This window comes from Triturus cristatus, chromosome 8 (genome assembly GCF_964204655.1).
Source record: "Triturus cristatus chromosome 8, aTriCri1.1, whole genome shotgun sequence".
In the NCBI taxonomy this organism is placed as follows: domain Eukaryota; kingdom Metazoa; phylum Chordata; class Amphibia; order Caudata; family Salamandridae; genus Triturus; species Triturus cristatus.
The window spans coordinates 1,477,028,969-1,477,053,767 of record NC_140591.1 but is presented as its reverse complement, the minus strand read 5'-3'; the positions used below and the strand labels follow the sequence as shown (position 1 = coordinate 1,477,053,767).

Sequence of the window (24,799 nt, the reverse complement as noted above, 5' to 3'; positions counted from 1 at the left end):
TAAGGCCACTCCGCAGCCCTCATCCTACTCGACCTATCAGCGGCCTTCGACACCGTCTCTCACCGCACACGAGTCGCCAGACTACACGATGCAAGCATACAAGGAACAGCCCTGGACCGGATCCGATCATTCCTCACAGGAAGAAGCCAAAGGATCAGACCCCCACCCTTCCTCTCCGACCCCATGAAAATTACATGCAGAGTCCCACAGGGTTCATCCCTGAGCCCCACCCTTTTCAACATCTACATGGCCCCCCTCGCAGCCATCGCCTGACAACACGGTCTCAACATCGTATCCTATGCCAACGACACCCAGCTCATCCACTCCCTCACCAAAGACCCCACCACTGCCAAACTCAACTTCCAGAAAGGAATGCAAGACGTCGCAGTCTGGATGACCAATAGCTTCCTGAAGCTCAATGCTGAGAAGACAGAAGTCCTCGTCCTCGGTACCACCCCTTCTGCATGGGACAGCACCTGGTGGCTGACCGCCCTCGGAAGCCCACCTACCCCCTCAGACCACACCAAGAACCTCGGCATCATACTCGACTAATCACTCACCATGAACCGACAGGTCAATGCCGTCACCTCCAGCTGCTTCAACACCCTCCGGAAGTGGATCCCCTCTGAGTCAAGGAAGACAGTCACCCACGCACTCCTCACCAGCAGACTGGACTATGGAAATGCACTCTACGCTGGCATTAACAAGTCCCTACTCCGCAAACTCCAGACTATACAGAACACCACCGCCAGACTCGTCCTCGGCACCCCCCGACACAAACACATCAGCCAACACCTATGAAGGCTCCCTGTGGAGAAAATCCTCACTCACGCCTACAAATGCCTACACAACAACGGATCCAAATACCTTACGACAGAATCAACTTCCACGTACCCAAAAGGAACCTCCGATCTTCCAACCTCGCACTGGCCAAAACCCCGTGAATCCACAGAGCCAAAGCAGGCGGAAGATCCTTCTCTCACATTGCAGCCAAGACCTGGAACGAGCTACCGGCAGACATCAGACGCGCCCCCTCCCTGAACACCTTCAGGACCTGGCTTTTCGGCTAAACAGATCTGCGGACCCCCCCTCAGCGACTTGAGACCCTCACGGGTGAGTAGCGCACTTAAAATTCCCTGATTGATTGATTAATGACTGATCTTAACCAGACATGAAATCCTCACCCCAGATCACTTTTGGCTCTTGTTATGGGTGGCCTCTTAGTTGAGATGAGGCTGGTAGCTGTAATCACCAGCTCCATCAGTATTCGAAATATTTTACTTTCACACCCAGATTTCACTTGCTGAAAACATTCAAAATCTCTGTATGAAATTTGAGGGTTAAAATGATAGAGTACTAGAGTGGCATGCCACGGAACTACTATTTCCCCCGGATAATTCGTAATTTCTTAATGGACCCTCAGAGTCCAACTCATAATGGGCTGGATTTTCCTTAAAGCACCCCCTCCCCTCCACCCATGAGTTAATGGTATCCTCTGTATTTGTAATTCTAGGGATGAGGACATTTATCTCGTAATGTAGGCCTTCATGTCTGCCCTGTGATGAGACACAGTTGACAGACACCAACCTTACTCCTTCACGGTATGAGATCCTACTTTGGCTTCAGGCAGACCACCTAGAGATATCCAAGTCCCATGCTGAGGTGTTTGCTGCCCAGAGAGCTATCCTCTTGTGATGGAGATTAGGGCGCCACAAACATTCCCACTCTGACTGCAGGGTTCTCAGTGCGGTAAAAGTGCAGGAATGTTAGTGTATAAGGTTAGGTTAGAGGTGGTGCCAGATCATAAAATTTGGAAAGTAATTAGGTCTGTCGATCAAGACCCCTCAGGAGGAAACACTGCATGCCACCGGCTTTTGTTGGAGCAATGATGTGGCGCTGAAGTGTATAGAAGATTGATTTGTGTCTGTGTGGACAGTCTGTGCTTTGCCTCCACCCGGTACCTCTAGCCTATGCTGTATGTTCGTCTTGAATGATTGCATGCTTCTTAAGAGGACCGGAATAGTTTTTCTTAATGTACCTGCATTGACTGCGATAACACCACCACCACCACCATGTGCTCTATTTATTTACTGATTTATTGTAGTACCTTTACACAAACCCTACAAATATCCTGATCATTGATGACAAACATATAGAAAGTTGTTATAAACACAGTTGAGAGGCACATCACCTTAAAGAACTGTATTTTGCAGCTCTCCATTCCAGCTGTGTGTATCGTCATGTATGTTGTATGGATTTCTCATCTTCTAGCACACAAATATTAAGGAAGTTTCAGAACTATTATTAATGTCAGAATCTGAAGCCGTGCTAAATCCAGTGTACGTGCAGCGGTCACACCAGTAATATATAAATTGGGATCCACTGAGAGCCAGAGCTTCAGCAATATCTACGATCCCTTTGTTCTTGGATCTGCTGAGTAAGTGAGCCATTCACCACCTCTTGATCACAATTGCATAGACATTCACATGGCACCCACAGCTGCTCATTACATTGGGTTCATGGATAAGTAATGGTAGACAGTATTTTCAGAAATGTACTAATGTACAGCTGAAGTTCCTGTAAAGTTAGCCCATAGAGCAATGGGAGGTGCGCCATGTGATGAAGTCAAGACAGTCTTAGTATTTTTTCAAAAACCTTTATTCATATTCTGTCTTCGAGGACAGTTCCTTTCTACAACAAAACCGCTCTGCCAACGCTTTTCGTTCCTAACTGTGGGAACTTCGTCAGGGCTTGAAAAGTAGTATTTACAATTAGTCTTCAAGGGTACTAATCGTATTTCAAATCCAGTCCATCCAGGAAGGTATATTGCCTTATGGTATCATCATGCCCACAGTTGAGTACCTTGATAAGTAGAAATCAAGTCTGTCACGGTCTACCTCCCGTTGGCTTTTGCTCCATTGTACATTTTAATTGCTCCTTCCACCTATTACTTGACCGCTCACGCTGGCGCTTTATGTTCCAAGGTAACTCTGCTCCATGTAGCCCTTTTGTTGGGGCAAAAACACAGCACAATTCTCTCAGTAATGTCACATGCAGTTCTGGAACTTGAACTGTAATGTTGATGTGTATTTATTGTATTGCCACGTGTTGAAAGAGGAAATAAAGTGTTACAAACGTTCCTGTAAATTAGCAGTGGGCTATAAACAAAATAGTGACAGCCATAGAACAGCATCATGCCACATTTTGTGCCTTACTCGGGTGTTGAGTGTGCCATTGATTACACACCGGCCTTCCACTCATTTGCTGATAAAAGTATTTCAGGCAGTTTATGCAGCAAATGTAAATCGAATCTAAAGAATGCCCTTCATCAGTGACTGGTTTGCCAAATAATCTTTTTCTTGGGATATTGGGGACCAGTTGTGGTCTGTACTGCACTTGACCCACATCGCTGCAGTCCTTATAACTTCCACTTTTACAACTGCATAATTTGTTGTGAATATTAATTGCTTCTTGACTATGCTTTCATTTTTATTGCTGTTCTCCAAATATGTATTCATTTTGGCCAAACCTAGAAATCCACACTGAAAGCCACCACCATGTTTGTGTTTTTATGAGGTCTGTCCAAGACAAGAGCTCTTTGGCTTTGGTCTTCTGGAACTATAAAAGGTTAAAATACTTGAAAAGATTGACATTCTTTATTGACTTGAAAAGGTTGACCTTACAAGTAAGAGACCTACAATGATTTGTGGCTTATTCCTCCACTCTGACGGTAAAGTTTCCATTCCATGAAAAGCTAACCAGTAGATGCATCTCCTCATTTTCTTGGTTTGGATGAACCCTTCGCCCTCCACATCACTATTTATTTATCATCTTACTTATTGTTTTCTTTATGTGCTACTTTTCATCGAAGCCAGCAGATGAACGATTATTGTTGAGCAGTGTAAAATAGTTTATAAAGACAAATGAAGTATGTATGGACGCCTATTTCTTTGTCACATGATTTTATTGTTATTTTTTTCTTCTTTTAGAGTTTTCAGTCTTCCACGATGAACCCTGTTTACAGCCCCGTCCAGCCAGGGGCTCCCTATGGAAACCCTAAAAACATGGCCTACACAGGTACGTTCGCAGTTTTTATAAATGTATTTATTTATTTATTAAATTTCACAAAAATACGTTTGCAAATTTAAAAAAATCTTTTCGCTTGGTTCTTTGCTATGGCTACTTTTTCGTGAAGCCTCATTTACTGTCGATTTGGTGGTTCTGACCTACTTGTCCTATATACCATTGCATACTGTAAATAGATATGGGAATTTCTGTGTTGTAGTTGACTGAGTTTTAGAGCTCTAATTTTAGGTCGGTGTTGACCTACATAGTGCTTGTTGAAGATCATGAGATGTGTGTTGATGATTGGTCCTTGTGGGGCTTTCCACTTCTGAGCTTTCCCTGTGTGAAGCATGGGAGTCCTCTGGGGCTATTTTCTGGAATATATGTTTGTAAAGTCTTTACGTCACTGCTTCCCACTGTAGGCACACTAATATATGCACACTAATATATGCACACACAATGTGTTCCCTCATGGAAGGATGGAAAGTCTTCATATGGAATGTTTTTTTCCTCAAATATTTGTCCTATATTGAGGGTTTCTCTTTTTCTGCTTGTGAACCTGGTAGCACTCAGACCAAACTCGGATTTGCACAATAACCAGTGCGCTGCCGGTACAACGCGTGCATTCTTTTTTGCCCATATTACAAAGCACACATGCACTGTGTCTGTTGGACCCCATTGACTGGTTCTGATTTGCTTTGCCATCTCCTTTAACCCCTTGGCTGCGGCAGGAATTCCGCCGCAGCGCTGGGGGGGGTTTGGGGGCAGCGCGGTGGCGCTGTGCTCATGACGGAGTGGTTCCGTCATGACTCCGCCCACTGCGCTAATCGCCCGCACAGGCGGGGAATCAGCGCAGCGTGGGAGGAGCGGCGGCCAACGGCCGCAGCATGACGGAACCACTCCGTCATGAGCACACGGCACCCGTGGCTCATGACGGAGTGGTTCCGTCATGAGCGCTGAAGGGGTTAATTGTGTAGCAACTTAGCTTTTTCTTCTTCTTCGTTTACCTCTGTTGCTCTGGGTTGTACATAGGCATGCTCTGCCATAGCCAAGACTAGATGTGCGGCTTTTCATGGCCACATAGCTGCTATCACTAGTTGATCTTTAGCCAAGCTTTATAGGGCTCTTGTAAGTAATGTTTTTAGGTAGGTCAGGGCAAAATTTCCAGTACTCTGGCGTAATCTTTCATAATTTGGCATTATGCTTGTTCTGTGCAATTCCTTTATTATGCTGCATTTGTGTAACTACATGCCATTCTTGGTAAAACTTTTAGCATGAGGACATAGGAACTACACGAGCGACCAGAAAGTGAGCAGCTGCTGTTTGCGACACTTGTATTTTTTGTGCTATTAATTTAGCGCAAAGTGCGTACTTGCTTCTAAAATGGATGTGAGAATGCATTTCACACACATATAGAGCCAAATGCCAGGTTTGTGTTTTGCAGAATTGTGTAATTTTACTTAATTTTCCTGAAATTTTGCGTCATTGCGCAGATGTACATTTATGTGAATTTCACACACCCCTTACACCTTCTAGCAGCGAGCCTCAGTTGTGCCAGGAGGTTCTAAGTAGCAGGTTTGTCATAAGCCACGCTGTCCAGTAGTATCTCCTTCCTCGTTTTGTCTTACTTTGAAATCAGTTCACATGCACTAGATATAGTTTGATGTTAAACTAAAATGTATTTTATGATGATCCACCTTCCCTTTCACTGGTGGTGTTTGTCCAGTCATCTCTTGGTGGGAATGTAAGGTAGGGTGCAAATTGTGAATACAGGAAGGAGGGTGTGGCCAAGCATAGAAGAGTACATGTGTGCGATTCCAGCTGAACGCCATTTAAAGTTGTATTAACTCTAGAAGCACTTCTGCTCCTGCAAGAGAATTGCACCAAGTTTTCTCAGAGTTGGAAAGAATATAGGACTCTGACTATAAGGGTGGCCATATGTTGCACTTCTAGTTTCAATATCTATTTAGTTGAAGATTCTCAGGACTGGGTTTTACCTACCTCGTTAGATTACTAAAGGAGCATGCCATGTAAAGGGCTTTTAATTCTTATTTCTTTTGAATTGCAAACTGAGAAGTTTTCTTTTGCTTTTCTTGAAATGAAGGAACACTCAATCGCGTCTTTGTGCCATAGCTCAGTGCATTTGTATTTAGTTAATTGATACTGAGCAACCATTTTGGGACATAGGACCCTGCCTCGGAGCTCCTTTTTAGCAGAGAAACAGTCAAAAAGGATTAATGAAAGAACCGCTACATACCTGCAGGCACAGCAGTGCCCTAGTTAGGCCAGTTCTAATAGGAAAATTCTTGCTCTGAAGGGGGGCCTTGAGAGGTGCTCTAATTTTCATCTAGGTCTATAAATTACAATAAACCCAGCAGGAAGCAGTCCAAGATGAGGTTACCAATTCCAGGTCTGAGAAGCAGGGTAGAAGATGTTCTTTCTCTTGGAAGGGGTGAGAGTCTGACACTGAATGAACCCATTGGACAATGGTCAGAGTTGGTTTAGGGGGGGTTAAAAGAAATTAAAGAAGTAAAGGTTGTTTTCTCCCATTGTTTCTATTCAGCGTGATCCGTTACCATAAAGTATTTATTACAGACCCCTTGATGAAGAACGTGTGGGTTCCGCCATAACCTCAATTAGGCCAGTATTAACTGACTTTGTTCTCTTATGAGTGCAAGTCATTTTATGTCAGAGTCCTGCAATTTTGGAGAAAGGTTTACTTAAAAAGCCAATTTATTTAAATAGATTTTTCTATACTTTGTTTTGAGATGGACGTTTGAGTGAAAACTATTTGGTTGAAAAACGTATTCATTGTAAAATAATATTAGTTTTCAGTGCTACTCACTGTTTTGAAATAATATATATTTGTATACTTATTAAAAATGTATTTAGATTGACCTAAAAACCTAATCGACCTTACCCAAACCATTACCAAAATCATGACCCATCTCCTCCCTTCTTCACCAAACCCATAAATCCTACCGAAACCTTAACCCTTAGATACACCCAACCCTAACCTTAACTGGTACCACAGCAATGACTTTAGACTTAATGCTGTTGCTTATCCATAGTTTTAAACCAAGCCTACACTTCACCCTGATTACCAGCATCATAACCCTCACCCTAACCTAATTCTGATATTTAACTTTGCCCTGACACTTACCTGATGCTAAACAAAATCCTACCTTTACCCAAGCGTGTTGTAACCACAGCCTAATTTTTAGAATGGCAAACTTTTGCAACCCACCTAGCTTTGATGCACATGAGAAGTCGATTTTTTTTTAATGTAACTAAAGCATCTTGTGGTAGTGCACCGTCATATACAGACAGCGCATTTCTCATTGACACGTCCTCTAAATTTGCACAGACCTACAGTTTTATTGATAAAAGTATATTGCAATCAAATGATAATGTGTAGAAATCGAATTTCAATGATTTTTTTTAGCATTTGTGAATCACCAAGTAAAGTGTTTCGTTTTATTTGACCCTATTTGTGTTTATATCACCCTTCAGAATTACAAAATAAAATGGATTATTATTTGCTTCCTTAACTGCTGAATGTGTACAATGTATTTACATTTTGTTGTGTTAAACAAATTACATCCTACAGCCTTTCCGTTCACACTCCCTGTTCCTCAGCATGATTGTCACATAATTTTCTGCCTGTAACTGCAAAGTGAAAAGAGTTTGTAAACCCCAATCCCCATGCTAAAAAACAAACTCGGCAGCAATTTTGGACCTATGTCTTTGAAGTGCAGCAAATATGACAAGATAAATACAGCATTTAAAGGCATCTTTATTTATTGCTTGGACTTTTCGCAAACCACCAAAAATGGGATCACAACCCACACAGTCTGGGAAACGCTGTCCTAAACATATCCTCCCTTCATTACTGATCATATGCCTTCTCCAAGGCCCTATCGCTTACCCTCATCTTTAAACTGGAAGCTAACACTGTTTCTACTCTGATTGTGACCATATTTCCCTACTATCACCCTCATTTTAATTTCCTGTATGAAACTGCTATTTTGCTTTTCAACTAAATATTTTTTCAATGAAATGTTTTCATTCGAATTTCTCCGAAATGTACTGGGATGATGTAACAGACTACTAGTGTAATGCATACAGAAATGAACATACATTCTCCTCACGATTTAAACTCTGACCAAGATGCTGGGGAAATCGTGGCTTGAGGAAGAGCATTATACGACTCCCTGCACACTGGGCTAGCTAATGTCTCATTGCTGGACCAGCACTTTTATGGATGTGATGTGATGTGAATAGTGTGGTGGACACAGAGAAAAAGGGCAGATCTTTTCTTTCAGGATACAGTTCTTTTATAGTCTTTTGGTTAAAATGCTTACAAATACATGGTTCTTGGCATAAGCAACAAGCATTGGCATAGCCAATAGGTCTCGCCTTTGGGACCTTATAAGTGTTTAGCCATGCAACAGTTGCATAACGAAACACTTATAAGGTCCCAAAAGCGAGACCTATTGGCTATGCCAATGCTTGTTTTAACTGCTGCAATCTATTGAAGCCTCACGGAGAACATCGAGATCGCGATCAAACATCAAGGCGGCCGCGAAAGTGTAAGTAATCGTGGCGGCGCCCGCGCACATGCACTGTAGCTCTAGGCTGGCCTGGTAGCACTTTTTGGAGCCCTCTCAAAATGTCTTGCCAGACCAGCGCATGCGCTGGGTCAGGCGAGACCTAAAAATGGTCGTAGTTTAATTTGAGAGGGAAATCAACCAGCTGGTTCCACTGGGGAGGTCTGGAAGCAGCACCATTGTATCGCTTTCAAATTTGACATAATGTTTTCATCTCTCTGGACTCAAAAGGGAAGACCATGAAGGGGACAGTGTACCTGCTACTTTCTCCTAAAGTTGTGAAATGTTCTGTGATGTGGATTTATATTTACCAAGAGAGCTAGATAAAGGGCTGGGTGTGGTCACTGGCATGCCTGGTAAAACTCAGTTTGGATAAGTCCTCTCTTCATGGGCGCGGCCAGCTTGTATCTGCCAATTCATTATTTACACGTTGGAGGCCCAGGCTTGGAAACTACATGTACTTCGGAAGAGTGGGAGTGCAAGGGTCCAGTTGGCTTTTGACATTTGCATCAAGAGTGATCTCCAACCTAAGCACAACGCAAAGCTCCTTGGACTCTGGTAATTGATTTGGGAAAGCTGCACAGAATTCAGCAGATCACAATTGCAAGGCTCCTCTGATGAGCAAGAGTTGTGCATAAGTGTGCCTGCACTTATACACATAGTACAGCATGTTTTCAGAAATATATCGAGCAAAACAATGTCATTAATTTCTTGCAAACTGACTTCAATGACCAGAATGCAATGAAAACTCATGCAAAACGCTGGCTACAAAGACATTTTTATTTGGAGGCTCCTACGTGGAAAACATTGGTTTAAGAAGACTGAAAAAGTATGCTACAAGAGGCTCCTCCCTGAAAAATAATTGTTCACTTCTGATTAGTGTGAGTACAGCCTTCGCCTGTTATTAGAGTGCTGAATTTGACCCATGGTGTTGAGTGATTTGTATTTACAGCTCTTCTGACCCAAATGCCTTTTTTTCCACTAGCTTTAATGGTATCAATAATGGGTGCTTTAGTTCTCAGTTATAGCTCTTTTAATCTAGAGAAGGCCACATTTTTGTCAAGAGGTCCAAAAGAGACCCACGGTGTGTTTAAAAAAAAAATGTAAAGTTTTGTTGCAGTATCCGCAGTACCAGGCACTGAACCCTGTGTCGGACCGCTGTATCCTACCATAATACCTACTTCACTCTGCCCTGCAGCGCACAGCCGGAGTATAAACAGGCCTCTAAAGGATCAGAATTTCTACAGGTCTTATTTAGAATTTGTTGGACAGGGAATTCCATCACAAAAAAGTAGCAGATGTCCCTTCCACCATGTTACAAGTGCCATTGAGTATAATAAACTTGCAATACTATGGATGGGACATCTGCCGCGTTTGTGACGTAGAACCCTGTCCTCCAAACTCTAATTATGGCACTATTTATTTGTATTGACCAATAAATTAACCCTGTTTTAATTTTTAGGTTTTATTTATCATAATCGAACACCAGTGAGCAATATATTGTTTTACAAATGCTTATTTAACACTATTTTAATGTAACAGGAGCGTCACCAAAATTATATTCGGCACATAGAACAGAAGGATATGTGTGGTTTAATTGAGAAGTGATTACGAACACCAGGCTCTAACGGAGTGGGTGGTGGTAACATGTAAACGGGCCCTTACTGGACACTGAGTGCATTGTACAATAGTGGTGTTTTCTTACTTGGTTCCAGTACATATATTTAAACGTTGAGGGACAGCCTGATAGTGATGCACAGTAACATTTCAGCTGCTAAGTTTCTTCCGACCACTCGGCGGCCTCATTCTTTCAGCCCTGCTTGTGGTCTCCGCACTCAGCGGTCTAGCTCTTTTCAGAGCCTCCGTCACTGCCGCGCTCAGCGGTGTAGCTTTCTACAACAGGCTCACTTATTGCAGATCTGCTTTCACTCCATTATATTCTGGTGTTACAAACAAAGGCCTAGGTGTGTTATTGATGTTTCCAGCGCATCATGATACACGATGGAAATAACCCCATTGATCATTTTAAGACGCCACATTGATTGTCTAATGAAAAGTCATGGAAGATGTATCGTTTGTTTATAACAAAGCCTTAAATTTCTGACTACTGGTTTTCAATGGCCTAGCATTCTAGGTTTCTTAGCAGATAAATTGAGAACTAATTTCTGTATCCCTTTTGCAAATCTTTTCTGCGAAACCTAGATAGAATTGAGCCAGTCCGAGTCCCCCGACAGCCCCTCCATCAAATCCTTAAGTCCGACTCTAATAAACATGAAACTGGTGCAAATCGCTTTTTGACATCTTTGTTTTCAATATCCTAATTCACAAGGGTCATATTTTTCTTTGCTTATTTTTCAACTTAGCCATTCCCTTTGGCGCAGGTGTATTAGTTAACTGTAATTTAATCTCCCACATATTAGGGCATTAGTGAAAATCATATTGTTATAATTGCTTTTGTTAGGAAGGTGATTAACAAGAAGTATTTATCTTTATTTGTAAGTATAGTTTTACCATCTCCAGTCCTCAGTCGATCATTGATCGATTACTATCCAGGAGGCAGATTAGAATAGTGTCCTCTGTTAAGTTGGATCATCTCAAGTGGGGGCACATAAGCAAAGATCCTGGACGGCAGATGAACCTCCTTTCAGAACAACCAGATGACAAGAAATAATTTACTCCACAGCATACACTGTATACATTTTCACACCAATGCACTCACAGCCGAGAAGTTAAACTATGGAGTAACCTTTTTTTGCTTTATTTCTCCTTAGAATTGGCTTCAGCAAGTACTGAATTTCACCAGAGATGTTTTCAAGTCACACCGGTTGAAAGCATTGAGGAGGCCTTGACCTTGCAAAGTTGGATAGACAATTGGCCCACACAACTTAATATACAGTGAGGCAAAAAGTTTGGTGCTAAAGTGCCAAATCTTTCTCTTTTGTGCAATTCTATGATTAGCTTGCATGGGACCGCCTTCGGTAATGATGGAATTGAGGCTTTCTTTAATGCCTGTCCCATTTTGGAACATACTTTAGGGAAACCTTTACAATTGAGCAGTGCAATTATAATGCATGTTACAGGACCCTGCCCCTGTCCCTGCCCTGGGGCCATCAACCATCTAATGATGAGCCAAGCACTTTGCTAACAGTTTCCAGATGCCGGGTCTACTCTAGGATAACCTGCCCAGCCTAGACTGATACCGAAAGGCTTTGTTAGGATTAGGGAGTCAGGATTCCCATCCCATATTTGGGATGCACAGTAACAAGCAATGGCAAAGTCAATATGTATAACTTTCATGCGCTAACGCAAGTAGACATACGCATTCACAAATGCTGTTTGTATGTGTTCCAATGCGGGAATGCTGCTTAGCACAATAAAGCCTGGGTTATTGGATTTGCCAAAGATTGAAGAAAAAAGCATTGCTTTCTTTATAAAAATGAGTATAGTAGAGAAAGAATTGAATGTGACAAACTGTAAATATTTGATTTTTCTTTCAAGATGGAAAATAGTCCCTCATGCATTGTATAGGAAGGAGGCAGAAAGATACCCCGGGTTTTCAATAGCAGGCGGTGATAGGGAAATATTGCTAGGTGTGGAGTCAAAGCCTACCATATTTTAAAGAATGAGTAACAGTAGGTGCGGCAGACAGCTGTGCTGTCAAGGGAGACATCAAAGCAGACACTGCAACAGTTGATCACGCTTTGACTATGGGCTGGGATCAAGGCGCACAACCGCGAAGTAAAGCCGCCTTTGTCTGCTCCTGAGAAGTGGGCACCACACGTGACCGAAGGTAGCACTTAGCCTTTGTGCCTGTAATGGCGCCTTTTGCCCCATTCCCAACACTGGCAGCGTAGTCTATAATTCGCCCCTCGGGGTTTAGCCTAATGGCGTGCATGCGCAAGCTAAATTATTGTGGACTGCTCAATTAATGTCCTAGTTTAAATGTATTGTTTACTTCCCCTTATCGAAAAGAACGAATTAAAAAACATGCTGCTGGGCTGGTAAAAGTATACTGTTCAGGTTATGTATAAAAGCCCTTAAATTGACTGTTTTTTTTTTTTTTAATATGTTCTCACTCCAGTATCTTGCCTATTTACTTTAAGGTCCGAAACACCCCCACCCCCTACGCCCCCTTGGGGCATGGGTTAGAATGCAAAAGCATTTTAGGCAAAAATCCAATTCTTTGTCAATTGTATTTAATAAAATATCACAATTATTTGAGATTTTCCTGCTTGGGCAGTGAGCAGTGAGCATTCTGCAATCACGATTTTGCATCCGGCGCCAGTGCTGGACCTCTGTGCCGAGATCTGATGTTAATAGGATTGCCCGGCATGGAGCAGTTTCCTGTACACCTTCTGTATGAGGCGCTCATTCAGAAAATCTAATGACACACAAAACTGGCAAAGACACGCGTTGTTTATTTTGTGAGGGTGTTTTCATTGCTCTTCTAATTTTAGTCTGATTGTATTTGGTGGGGGTAGGAATGAAACGGATGTAGATGTTTTCCTGCAAATCTCGTCCTGTTGATTTTCTGGCTGAATATGAAAGCAGCTGGTGCTCTGCGCCGGTTTTATACCCAGTCAGCACGAAAATACATGAAGCGTGACGTTTTTTGTTGTGTCTGACTTCTATCTGCTTTTCAAGGTGAAATGGCGGCCATTTTCTAACCCTGATTATCACGAGACCAGTAGCGGGATTCGGAGTGAGCAAAGATGCCGGTGTTCTTGGAGTTGTCATAGTGAGTGATGAATGAGTGGGGGAAACGGCCAGCTTGCTTCAGCAGAGTGCCAGGCAGGGGCTTTTCATCATTAGGGCGAGCTCCCCCCTCAACGTCATCATTCACACGGTTTGCAGTCCTGAGTTTGTACCCATACCTATCATTGCTAATTATTTTGTGAATGCGCAGCAAGACCACCGCACCCCAGAATGCTTTAGGTTTTCTTGTGAACGCCAAAGACTGGACCCCATTGATGACATGGAGTTAGGTGGTCACCCTACTGGTTAAGGAAGTGGTCTGGATGGAGTGATTTATTAGCGTGGTTTTCAGCAGGGAATTCCAGTTAGTTTTATGTTTCACATCAGTGCAGCTTTTAATTGAGGCGTCTTCATTGTGGTTCACTGTGCATCAAGAAGTCCGGAGACGACGTTCAATGCTAAGCAGAATGCGGATGAGTTAAAAGGTGGAGGTTGTAGATGTCTCAACCACGCTCACTCGCACACCTGTGGTAATAGGCCTAGTGCTTGTTCTTAGCGAGAGCAATTTGCTGGTTAGTAAATAACCTTGCAAGTCCCCACTTAAGCTCCCATGTTTGACTCACTCACTCATTCATTCACACACACACACACCTCACACCCACCCCTTAAGCTGTAGGGTCTTTTTCCAGTTGTACACAATATGGATGATTGTCACCAGAAATACCAATCGCCCAAGAAAAAGACTATATATATATATATAAATATAAATGCATACAGTCTTTTTCATAGGGTGATTGACATTTCTGGTGACAATCATCCACATTTTGTGTACAGCTGGAAAGAGACCCTTACAGTTTAGGGTCGGTCAGTGACTTTTGGATGCACTGGGTTTGGGGATAGTGACTTCCGTCACACTGCACATATCCCAGTGCAGGGATCAATGCATTTATACTACATTTATGACTATTGCCTACTGATGATCTTCAATAATTCTTAAATAATCTTGAGTAACATAAGTCCATTCATTTTATAAAGTTCCAAAGGGTTTTTTATTCTTGATGACAGACGTAATTTAAAAACTGCCTCGTTGGAATAGTGCCTCAATGTGTTTGGGGGTGGGGGGGGGGGGGAGTTGCTTCATCCGGGATAGATATACAAAGTCCTGCGCAGCCTTTCAATATTACAAGTGCCCGCGTTGCTCGCGCTTGGTAAAATGTTCCTTGGAGTGAATGTATCGAGCAAGGGTGATGGGCGACTGATAAGCAGCATAAAGCACGTCTCTAGATGTGATTGATTTGTTGCAGGAAGGGAGTCCTTCTTGAAAGTCCTGGTCTGCAGGCTCCCTGTTCTTCCAGCTGGTCTTTCTCAGAGACTTTATTCTAAGATGGGCCCTGGATCTTATCCTGAGGTGTGGGGCAGCTCCAGTAGCCTTGTGCTAGCTTATTTTCTTCCTACAGGACACATCTGCATCTTCAGGCAATTCCTTTGGTTCTTCAGTTTTAGTGCTCCTTGAGGGTCACTGTGACAGAATCCCAGAATCGTTTAGCAAAATTCCAATATTAACACGAAATAGTTCCGGGACAGCATTTATTCCGACTGTACATGTGACACTGTCAGAAAGCAACAACTCGGTTTGTCGTGGTGCCACCTTTAAATTCTCGGTGGTCAGACAATCATAGCAGACAGACATTTGAACAGGCCTCTTTCCGGGCCTTCTACTCTGAGAAGAGGGAAGGGAACCAGGATGAGAACAGATGTCTGATGGAATTTGTGTCGGGCATCTCAGCTCATATATTAGGGATCCCTGGTGAAGCTTCCTGTGGCTAGTGCTGGCCATACTTGAAGGCTGTCTCAATGTTTGAGTCCAACCGTATCCAGAATAGGGAAAAACAAAAGGTTCTCAACTGGTCAGATCCAATAATTAACAATTCTGCACAACCCACTGAAGGATTGTTGACTGGAGTCCACATGTTCAGGAGGGATAATCAACAGTAGATCTGTTATTAAACATTATCCCAATATTAACAATTTATATCTTGGTAATACTTTACATCTCATAACTAATATTTGTTCACATTTTAAATTGGGAGATCTAATGGAGTTTGTGGGCAGAAGTTAAGTGAATGGCCCTGATTTTTGAAGATGTTTAGTTTTCCTGAACTACATATTTGCTGCCTTTACTTTCTGCAACATTCTTCTACTTCAGCCCATTTCCTTCTTAGATGCAGTGACATGAAAATCCAGGCCAATTACTGTAAAGACAATATAAAAGAATGTATGACATTATAACGCTGCCAGCTACCACTTATGCCTTAACCACACATTTTTTACCACACATTAAAAGTCTATTAAAGGTACGTGTCACATATATATTTTTGGGGAGAGACCCTCCAAGCATCCCTTTTTTAATTACCCTTCCCAACAAATACCTTTACCAACCCCTGAACCCTAAAAATATCCTTACCACCCAATACCTTTACCCACCACTAATCCCTAAAAACACCCTTACCACCAAATACCCCTACCCACCCCTAAACTCTTAAAACCTCCTTATCACCCAATACCAGTACCCAACCTAAACCCTAAAAAGACTCTTACCACAGAATTTCCTTATCCACCCTAAACCCTAAAAACACCCTTTCCACCCAATACCTTTGCCCACCCCTACACCCTAAAAATGCCCTTACCACACAATACGCCTACATACCCCTAAACCCTAAAAATACCCATACCACCCAATACCTTTACCTCAAAACCCCCTAAATACCCTTACCACTAAATACCCTTACCCATCCCATAACCCTAAAATCACCCTTAACACCCAATACCTGTACCCACCTCTAAACGCTAAAAATACCCTTACCACCCAATACCCTTACCAACCCTAAACCCTAAAAACCCTTACCAACCTATATATTTACCCACCCATAAACCCTAAAAATACCTTACCACCCAATACTGGATGTGTTGGTGTCAGAGTGGTTCTGGATGTACCTGCATAAGTGTCTCACTGGGTATGTGAGTGGGTGCATGCTTACTGGGTGTGTGAGTGGGTGCGTGAGTATCGGACTGGATCTGTGAGTGAGTTTGAGTGGGTGCATGAGTGAGTGAGAGTGCCTGTGAGTGGGTGCATGAGCATCTGAGTGAGTTTGTGAGTGGATGCGTGAGTGTATAAGTGGGTCTGTTAGTGAGTGTGTTAGTGGCTCTGAGTGGGTGTGAGTCTCTGAGAGGGTCTGTGAGTCGTGCATCGGTCTCTGAGTAGGTCTGCGAGTGGGTGAGAGAGAGTAAGAGTACATGGGTGCATGAGTGTCTGTGAGTGGGTGTACGTGTCTCAGTTCGTCTGTGAGTGGGTGTACGTGTCTCAGTTCGTCTGTGAGTGGGTGTGTGAGTGCCTGAGTGGGTTCTGCTCGTTCTCTGCTCATTGTCTGCCTTTTTTCTGCTCATTTCTGACATTTATTTTGCCTGTTTCTGCTAGTTTCTGATTACTTTTACCTCTTTCTGCTCATTGCTGGTCTTTATTTTGCCTCTTCCTGCCGTTTGTTATCCCCATTTGGTCTCTTTCTGCTCCTTTCTGACATTTATTCTGCCTCTTTCTGCTTCTTTCTGACCTTTTTGTTCTGCGTCTTTCTACTTTCTTCTGATCTTTATTTTCTAATTTTTATTAGGGGAGGGGCCTGGCCATTATACAGTGGACCAATTTCGGCCCTGGGTTCCACATCCTGTAGGGCCCGGCCATGCCACATGGGTGCTTCCTGTAGGAGAGTAGGATCTGCTTGTTATGGTTACCCCCACTTTTTGCTGATGTATCACTGTTTTCGACTTAGTCTGACTGGGATCCTGCTATTCAGGACCCCAGTCTAGCTGCTTTCTCCTCTAAATTGATTGTGTGTACATTGGGTACACTCCAGATTGGATTCTGGGGTACCCTTATCAGTCCCTAGTATATGATATACTATGAACCCAGGGCATAGGTACCCCAGAGGCCTCCCAGGGGCAGCAGCATGTATTGTGCCACCCCTGAGAGACCATTCAAACTGACGCCACAGGTCTGCTACTGCAGCCTGTGTAAGGTGGTGCATGCACCCCTTACTTGGATATAGGTTCACTATATCTATTCTAAATCACTGCACATATAAACCCTATCAGTCACCCCTATGGTCGGCCTTATCAATCCTGAAGGCAGGTTACTGGGTTTTATGTGAGAGGGTGCCCACGCATGAGCAGAACCCCTCTGCAGCCTTCGGAACCTATTTTCCGGGGTTGTTTGTGATGCAGCCAGCCATATATATTGAAGTGCATTATAATCTCGCGGTAAATGCTAACTTTAAAACGGCTGCTTAGAAACATGTCGTGTTTGGTGTCAAATACCTTGGAATCATACCTCCCTGCCAGTAACTGGCGGGGGGAGGTATGATTCCACCCTTATAGAGGGACTTATGTGACACACCGGGCTACCCGGTACCAGCTTTCTCGACCTGGGCATCACAAAATGGATGCTTCCAGCCGCAGACACGAGTCTGCCCTCCTGCTGCTGAGCCAAGCTCGAGCAGGGGAAGGCTTGACAATAGGGTTCCTGTCACAGGGAAATGTGACCACCTCCCAGACAGGATTTAGTGTATTGGGGCTAGGTGGGTGCATTCTGAGTGTTTGAAGTCTGCTCTGGGGGCACATTTGGTGTCCGTGTGCATAGCCCAGTTCAAACCGGTTGCAGGAGCCATTTGCTCCTGCTCTGGTGCGAAACTGGACAAAGGACATGGGTGTGGCCACCCCTCTATCCTGACCCTCCCATAGGTGGGTCCCCAGAGTTTGTCCCACCCCTTCCTTGGGTATAAAGTAGGAACCCCCTAACTACAGGACTTTAGATTTTTCCTGGACTAAACTCTGCTACAGAAACCAAATACTTCGACAATCTACACTATGCTGGATGACTGAAGAATCTCCCTTGGAGTAAAGGAGTTACTTCCCTGCAAGGCAGGCACCTTTAATGCATCTGACCGGTTTGCATCTCCCGAGCTCCTGAGAACTCCGAAGATTTCTGCAACACAGGAGGTGGGTTCCCGAGCATCCCGGAGGTCGATCAGTTCTCTCAGCAATGCTGAGACCTGTATCCCTCTTGGGGACTGTGCGACCCGAACCCCTTTGCACCGTGTACTTTTGCAGCAGCATATGCTTTTTGGCAATCCCTGAGGCTGTGCTTTGGGCTATGTGTAATCCTGACCCCGAGCAGTATTTCCACCGAAGATTTCCGGCCTACACTCCACGAGTGTTCCGTGGGCTGGTATTTTGTGGTTCAGCTCGAGGTCCCTGCGTGATCCCTGGTCCGTTGGCCTGTGGGTCCCTATGAAGGCATCTTTAACTTTCAGTGGGCTTTCCTGGTTGCTCCAGACTTGCCCTGACTCTGCATTGCTTGGAGAGTCCCCAGGACCTTGCTGGTCCTCACCGAAGCTTATTTACACTGACCACGTGGGTTGCAGTTGCCAAGGCTTGTTACTGTTCAATCCGGACACTGACCCCCCAGCACTCAACATCCTTCGTGGGACAGCTCACCTCCGGACTTTGTTCGTCGTCGACGTCTCCTGTTCCCCGTGGCTGTAGAGTCAAGCATCGCATCATCTCACCTGAAGCACCCGAGATCGGTGGGCATTCGTCTATCGTGCCCCTGGTCACCCTGAGGTGACCCAGACTCTGTCCCCTCTGCTTTCAGGTTCTTCTCACCTTGGATCCAGGCTTGGAACCCACCGAACACTTCATCTTCCCGGCAGCAGCACTTTTCCGCATCACGCCATTGAATACGACAAAGGTTTCCGACACCACTTGACCCCTATGCACCCGGCTCCTCTGGGATAGGTAACACGGGTATCTCTGTACTCTCAAGGGTGCTGGCCTTAGAACCTTCTATGTTCCAAGGGGTTTGCTTAAAGTCCTCTCCGAAGTGTCCTTAATCTCTAAAATTCCAACCGCGACTTTCCCATAGGATTGTACGGAGCTCGCGCCTGTGTTCACCCACTGCACCCGTCCTCCGTGGGTCCCCTGTGTCACTACTTTGGGTGGTTCCTTGGGGTCCCAGCGATTCTATGTTTATTTTATCTATTTATTTATAGAGTTTTATATAGGCTAGCTAGACCCATGGGTATCAGAGCGCTTTACATACACAAAGGAAAAGAAAAAGAATTGCATAAGATCGCAGTACATGAGGATGCATAAAGACAAAAGCAAAGACATAATACTTATGTATCCAGTGAGGGGAGAAGGACGCAGGTGGCTGACAGTCAGAAAGCCACCATCCTTGAAGGTCAGTGAGTACGGAGTCCACTAGGTTATTGATGCCTGGGACGGTTGCCTTGGTCGGTAAAGTATTGGTTGAGAAGAAAGAGTTTCAGGTCCTTTTTGAAGCAAGAGAAGAAGGGGTTGCATCTGAGGTCGATCGGGAGTGCGTTCCACATCCTAGGTACGTTGCCAGAGAAGGACCGGCGCTGGGTCGTTTTCTTTTTCAGTTTCGGAGGGATGAGAAGAAATTAGTTGGTGCTGGTTCTGGATTTCCCTGCTTCTACTAGTTTACTGTTTAGGTAGTTTGGGGATTGGGTGTGAAGGGCCTTGTGAGTGATGCAGGCCAGTTTGAAAAGACATCTACCTTCCATGGGAAGCCAGTTGAGTGCGAAGAGCGTTGGTGCGATGTGTTCAAATCTTTTTACACCAGTTGTGAGTCGGGCTGCCATGTTAAGGACTGACCTTAGTGGGGGTAGGTGAGCTCTTGGTGACCCTGTTAGGATGGCGTTTCCATAGTGCAGTTTAGAAAGGACTAGGGGTTGTACAATTGTCTTGAGATCATCTTGAGGGATGAAAGGTTTAATTTTCTTGAGGTGTTTTAGAGAGTAAAGCGCACTTTTTGCAGAGTTCCTGATGTGGTCTTTCACTGACAAGTTCTTGTCCAGGGTAATGCCTAGTGACTTTACTGAGTCGGATAGGACGAGGGAGCAGTTTAGAGCATCAAGCTCCTTGAGCCAGACTTGAATTGGTTGGTGGTTACTTTTCGGAGAGAACAGTATTAATTCCGTTTTGTCCGGTTTCAGTTTTAAGTGGTTTGTGTTAAACCAGGATTGGATTTTGGGAAGCGTGAAATAGAGGTGTCGGAGGTCACTGGGAGATTTGATTTTGTCCATGAAGAGATTGAAGAGGGATGGTGATAGGATCGAACCTTGTGGGACTCCAAGTTTTACTTGTATTGGTACAGAGAGGCAGGTGTTGTTTTGAATCTGTTGCGAACGGTGCTGAAGGAAGGAAGTGAACCATTCTAGTGCTGTGCCACTAATGCCACAACGGTTCTTCAGAGTCTCAAGTAAAGCTCATGGTTTACTGTGTCAAATGCCGCTGATAAATCAATAAGGATGAGGAGTCAGGCAGTAACTTCATCTAAGGCTCTGTGGATATCATCTGCAATATTGAGCATCGAGCTCTAGGCACTGTGTATAGTTAAGTTGTGGTTGTTATACCACTTTCTTAGTATATGGTTCAGTCTCCCCCTGGAGCACGCTGTGTATTGTGCTATTTACTGTCGTTCTAGTGATATAAAATTGTGTGCTTTGTGCTCTAATCTCATAAAGAGGTTAGTAGAGAGTGTTTAGTAATAAATACATATATTTTATATATCTCTTGTGTGGTTCTCCTTTCATTTGGTCATTCAGGAGCTTCTGATCTGGTAAAACAAGCTGCTTTACATTCCTTCGAGACTTAGCCTGAAGGCTGCTCTCCATAGCTACCACTAGGATAGCTTTCAATAAAGGTCGTCTTAAACCTAATTATCAATAAGGGTTGTTTGGACTGGTACAAGGTGCACACTTTAATTAGTGGACAGCATATACCAGGCCAACTTCTCACACTCCCGCCAAAATCTTCTCTTTTTTTTTTTTTTTTTAATGCTTTTTGTTCCAGGCGAGGTACCTGTGGGATTCCATATGAACCTATGCCACCCTTATAGGAGAGCTGCTGGCACAGGGCATGGCAAGTGTATCTCTCCTATGTATTCCATACCCGCCAACTTGAAGAACAATCCCACCGTCTGTGGAGGGGGTGGGGCCTAGAGAGGGTTTGGCCTCCGGCCGAGAAGTACGTACAAGGCACTTTTGAAGCCTCCCCCGTCCCACCCCCCCCCCCCCTCTCGAAAAAAGCTTGATGAGGCTAGTGCCGATGTCCTGGGGTGTTTTGACACCCCTTACTGGATGTCGGCAGTTCAAAGCTTCGGAAAACAAGCTGGAAGCCCACTAATTAGTGATTTTCAGCTCGTTTTCCCTGCCACTGTGTGATATCTGCTCCTTACCGGGAGACTGTGTGATGGGAGCCGATATTGTGTGTCACACGGGGGCACTGTGTGAGCTGACAGGCATGGTATCCTATTTAACTACAGACCAGAACACATGCTCCTTTTCAGTTTTACACTTATCTGCACTACAGGAACATGTGCACATCCAAAGAAACAAGCTAGTTGTTGCTTTGCGTACGCAAAACGTTTTAGCCACGTGAAAAGTTTCTCTCAGTTATATACACTTTGTGTATATAACTGGGCTTTCGCAGTTTATAAAAAGCAGTTTAAATTAATCCTAGAGGATTTGCTCTGTTGCTTAATTGTTGACAGCTGTGTATTCAGTATTATATTTTGCTCTGCTGTGGCTTTAATTGATACGTTGTAAGTGATAAAATTATAATAGTGCATTTTATATTCCTATTCAAATGCAGGCAGTTATCTAAGCTGGTTGTCAAGGATTATACATAGTAGGAAGTTTTATTTCAGGTAGCCAACTGTTTCAATCTAGTTGTAATGCGTTCCGAAAATAGATATTTTTATTTATTTATTGAGTTTTCCTTGTAGCATTACCAAACCTGGCGTCTTAATTATGTGCTTTTTCATTCATGCTTGAAAAGCAAAATATGTGTCTGCAAATAGCAAAGCACCGCTGTGTATTTTCATTCATGCTTAAGTGTAGGGTTTGTTGACTACATTTTGACATTGCTTTGCTATTTTGTTGAAAGTACATATATTGGTTTAGGCATATAAAAGTGTAGGTGGTTTGGTGTGTTGCATTTTTGAGGATGTGGCTTTTTGTCCTTCTAATATGTTAGTGGTTGAGGGTCAGTCCATTAACATGAAGGAATGGTACAGGACTGTTTACATTTTTACTGTGCATAAACATTTACCAAGGGTCTGGTTTGTTTCTGCAATTTGATATCATTCTCTGGGAGTTAAGGTTTAGAATTCTGAAGCGGGTGTGATTTTAAATTTCTTTTTTTTATTTAGTCAAACATTGTGGCAAATATGGGATTGCTACTGGCTCCGTTTTTAAGGGGAATTCGTAACATTTTAAAGCGTAAATTTAACATTTAGATTTGAGATGACAATGATAAAATAAACACAATACATTATAAAATATATGGACCTCAATATCAAACGCGCACATGATAAAATTAGTACAAATAATCCTCTTTTAATACAAATATGAAATAAGTCAGTAATCAAACGTACTGCCGAGAAAATTGATATTCTAGCAGCAGTGTCTACTGCTGAGTGCAGTAACGGGTGTTAGAGACCCTGAACACAAGGAGTAGTGGACGGGGGTCCTATAACGAAGGTGAGGTCCTTTAACACCAGGTGTAGTCTAATGGAGAGAGCTAGAATGCCATCAGAACACTCTGCCCACTAGCGCAGACTGTTCTAAAATAAACGGGGAGAAACAGAAAGACCAGCATTGGAATATTGGAGCAGAACTCTAAGAGCACTTACTTCATTGTCCGCAATGGAGCTCTCAAGATTTCTGTGATCGAATATCAATGTTCGAAAGATAATGGCTCAAGAGAAAATTAGCAGCACTGGCCACTTCTCTCCAGTTTAGCCGTCCCGAGCAGGAGGGGGCGCCGCTGGGAGGAAGTTGGCCAGGAGGCGGCTGCTGCTGTGAAAGCGTCCTGGTCCTCAGGGCTTCACATAGGCAACGCTGGGCGACCGCGGATTCAACTTTGGATGCCTGCTGCTCTTTACTGCTCCTGGCCTGGTTGGAGAGGTGTGAGGCGGTCAGCCAAAGAAATAACGAGGGGAGGGGGTTGAGGGGGTGATACTGTTTCCTCTCAGAATTCTAGCCGAGTTATTGTTGTGGTGCAGGTGAGGTGTTGTGTTGTATCCAGTTTGTATCCTTTGACAATATTGAAGCTTGTATGTCGGCTTGGTTTTAGAAGGTGCTCCTGCGTGATGACAGAGGCGGCGTGAAGCCTGAGTGGTAATGGTTAAGTTTGCCAGATTTGATGTTGCCTTTGGTTACGCACCTGTCTTCGCATGTGCGTGATTACAACGGCGTTAGTTTGTGCAAGTGTGTACATGTTTCTGTATTTGTGGTGCGTGTGCTCTTTTATTTGCCTGTGTGAGTCTCCTGAGTATGGGAAGTCATGACTTTTGGTCCCCAGATAAGGCATGAGTTCGAATGAGTGGAATTTCCATTTATAATTTAATGTGTTGGCGAGATGGTTTTGTGAAGGTTACTGAGGGTTATAGGAAACCTATTGCACAAATCCTATGTCTGTATTAACAAGATGACTGAGGAAAGATGTGTGTGGACTGCAGGAAAGCCTGTGAGAAGTCTGCACTACTGTTTCTCTCTACAGAAGATAACTATGTTGTAGTCCGTGTGGGTTTTGGGAAACACATTGTGAAAGTCCCATTTCTGTTCAGTAAGCATAACATCTATCTATGAGCAGCAGTGCTGCTTGCCTAATAGTCGGGGCAACTGGAATTATGCGGCAAGGTGGGCCAAATTATGCTGCAGGGTTATCTGGCTAGAAAAGCCAAATTGTGCGACCCATTTTATAACAGTATTACGTCATTATTTTGTCATTTTTAGGTCTCGGCTAGCGAAGGCTGCGCTTGCGCAGTCTCGCTCGCGAGATTTAATGACTTGGAGAAGAGGGGCTTGAACCCGCCCCTCTTCTCCCCTGTTCTCCATTGGCTGGCCTCTTGAATGCTGGCCAGCCATTGGAGAAGAGGTCAGTCATTCCGATCAGGCCCCGTCCTTTTCGGATCGGGGGGCGTGTTTCTTGCAAGAAGTCTCATTCTCTCCTCCAGCCAATGGCTGGAGGAGAGAAAAGACAAACACGCCCCCGAAACCGAAAATGCCGCTGCCTTTCTCCGAGGCATTTCTGCTCTGCCTCGGAGAAAGGCGGTGGTGTCTTCCGGTGCCCTCGGCTTGTTCAGGCTTCTAACGGATAACTTTCTTATCCTTCACTGGTTAGGTCTTTCCCCCCCCCCCCTCCTCCCCCAACACAACTCCCGGTCACGGCACAGCCAAAAGGTCCCAAAGGTGCCACCTAGAGGATTTGTCAAAGCTCGCCTGATTGTTTGTGCACGCGGCCCGCCTTGGGGAAGCAGATTTCAATAGTGCATACTTCCTCCCCTC

The 24,799-nt window shown here is 44.0% G+C and overlaps 1 protein-coding gene across 2 annotated transcripts in view; it reads left to right on the top strand.

Moving 5' to 3' along the window:
• The window catches only part of FAM168A (family with sequence similarity 168 member A), a 543,728-nt gene that overhangs the window by 243,586 nt on the left and 275,343 nt on the right, over nt 1-24,799 (top strand). For both annotated transcript variants that reach the window (XM_085623317.1, XM_085623316.1), the window contains exon 3: nt 3,990-4,077. In XM_085623317.1, coding sequence (XP_085479443.1) covers nt 4,008-4,077 — 70 coding nt within the window. In that variant the 5' untranslated portion in view covers nt 3,990-4,007. The remainder of the gene's footprint in view (nt 1-3,989; nt 4,078-24,799) is intronic.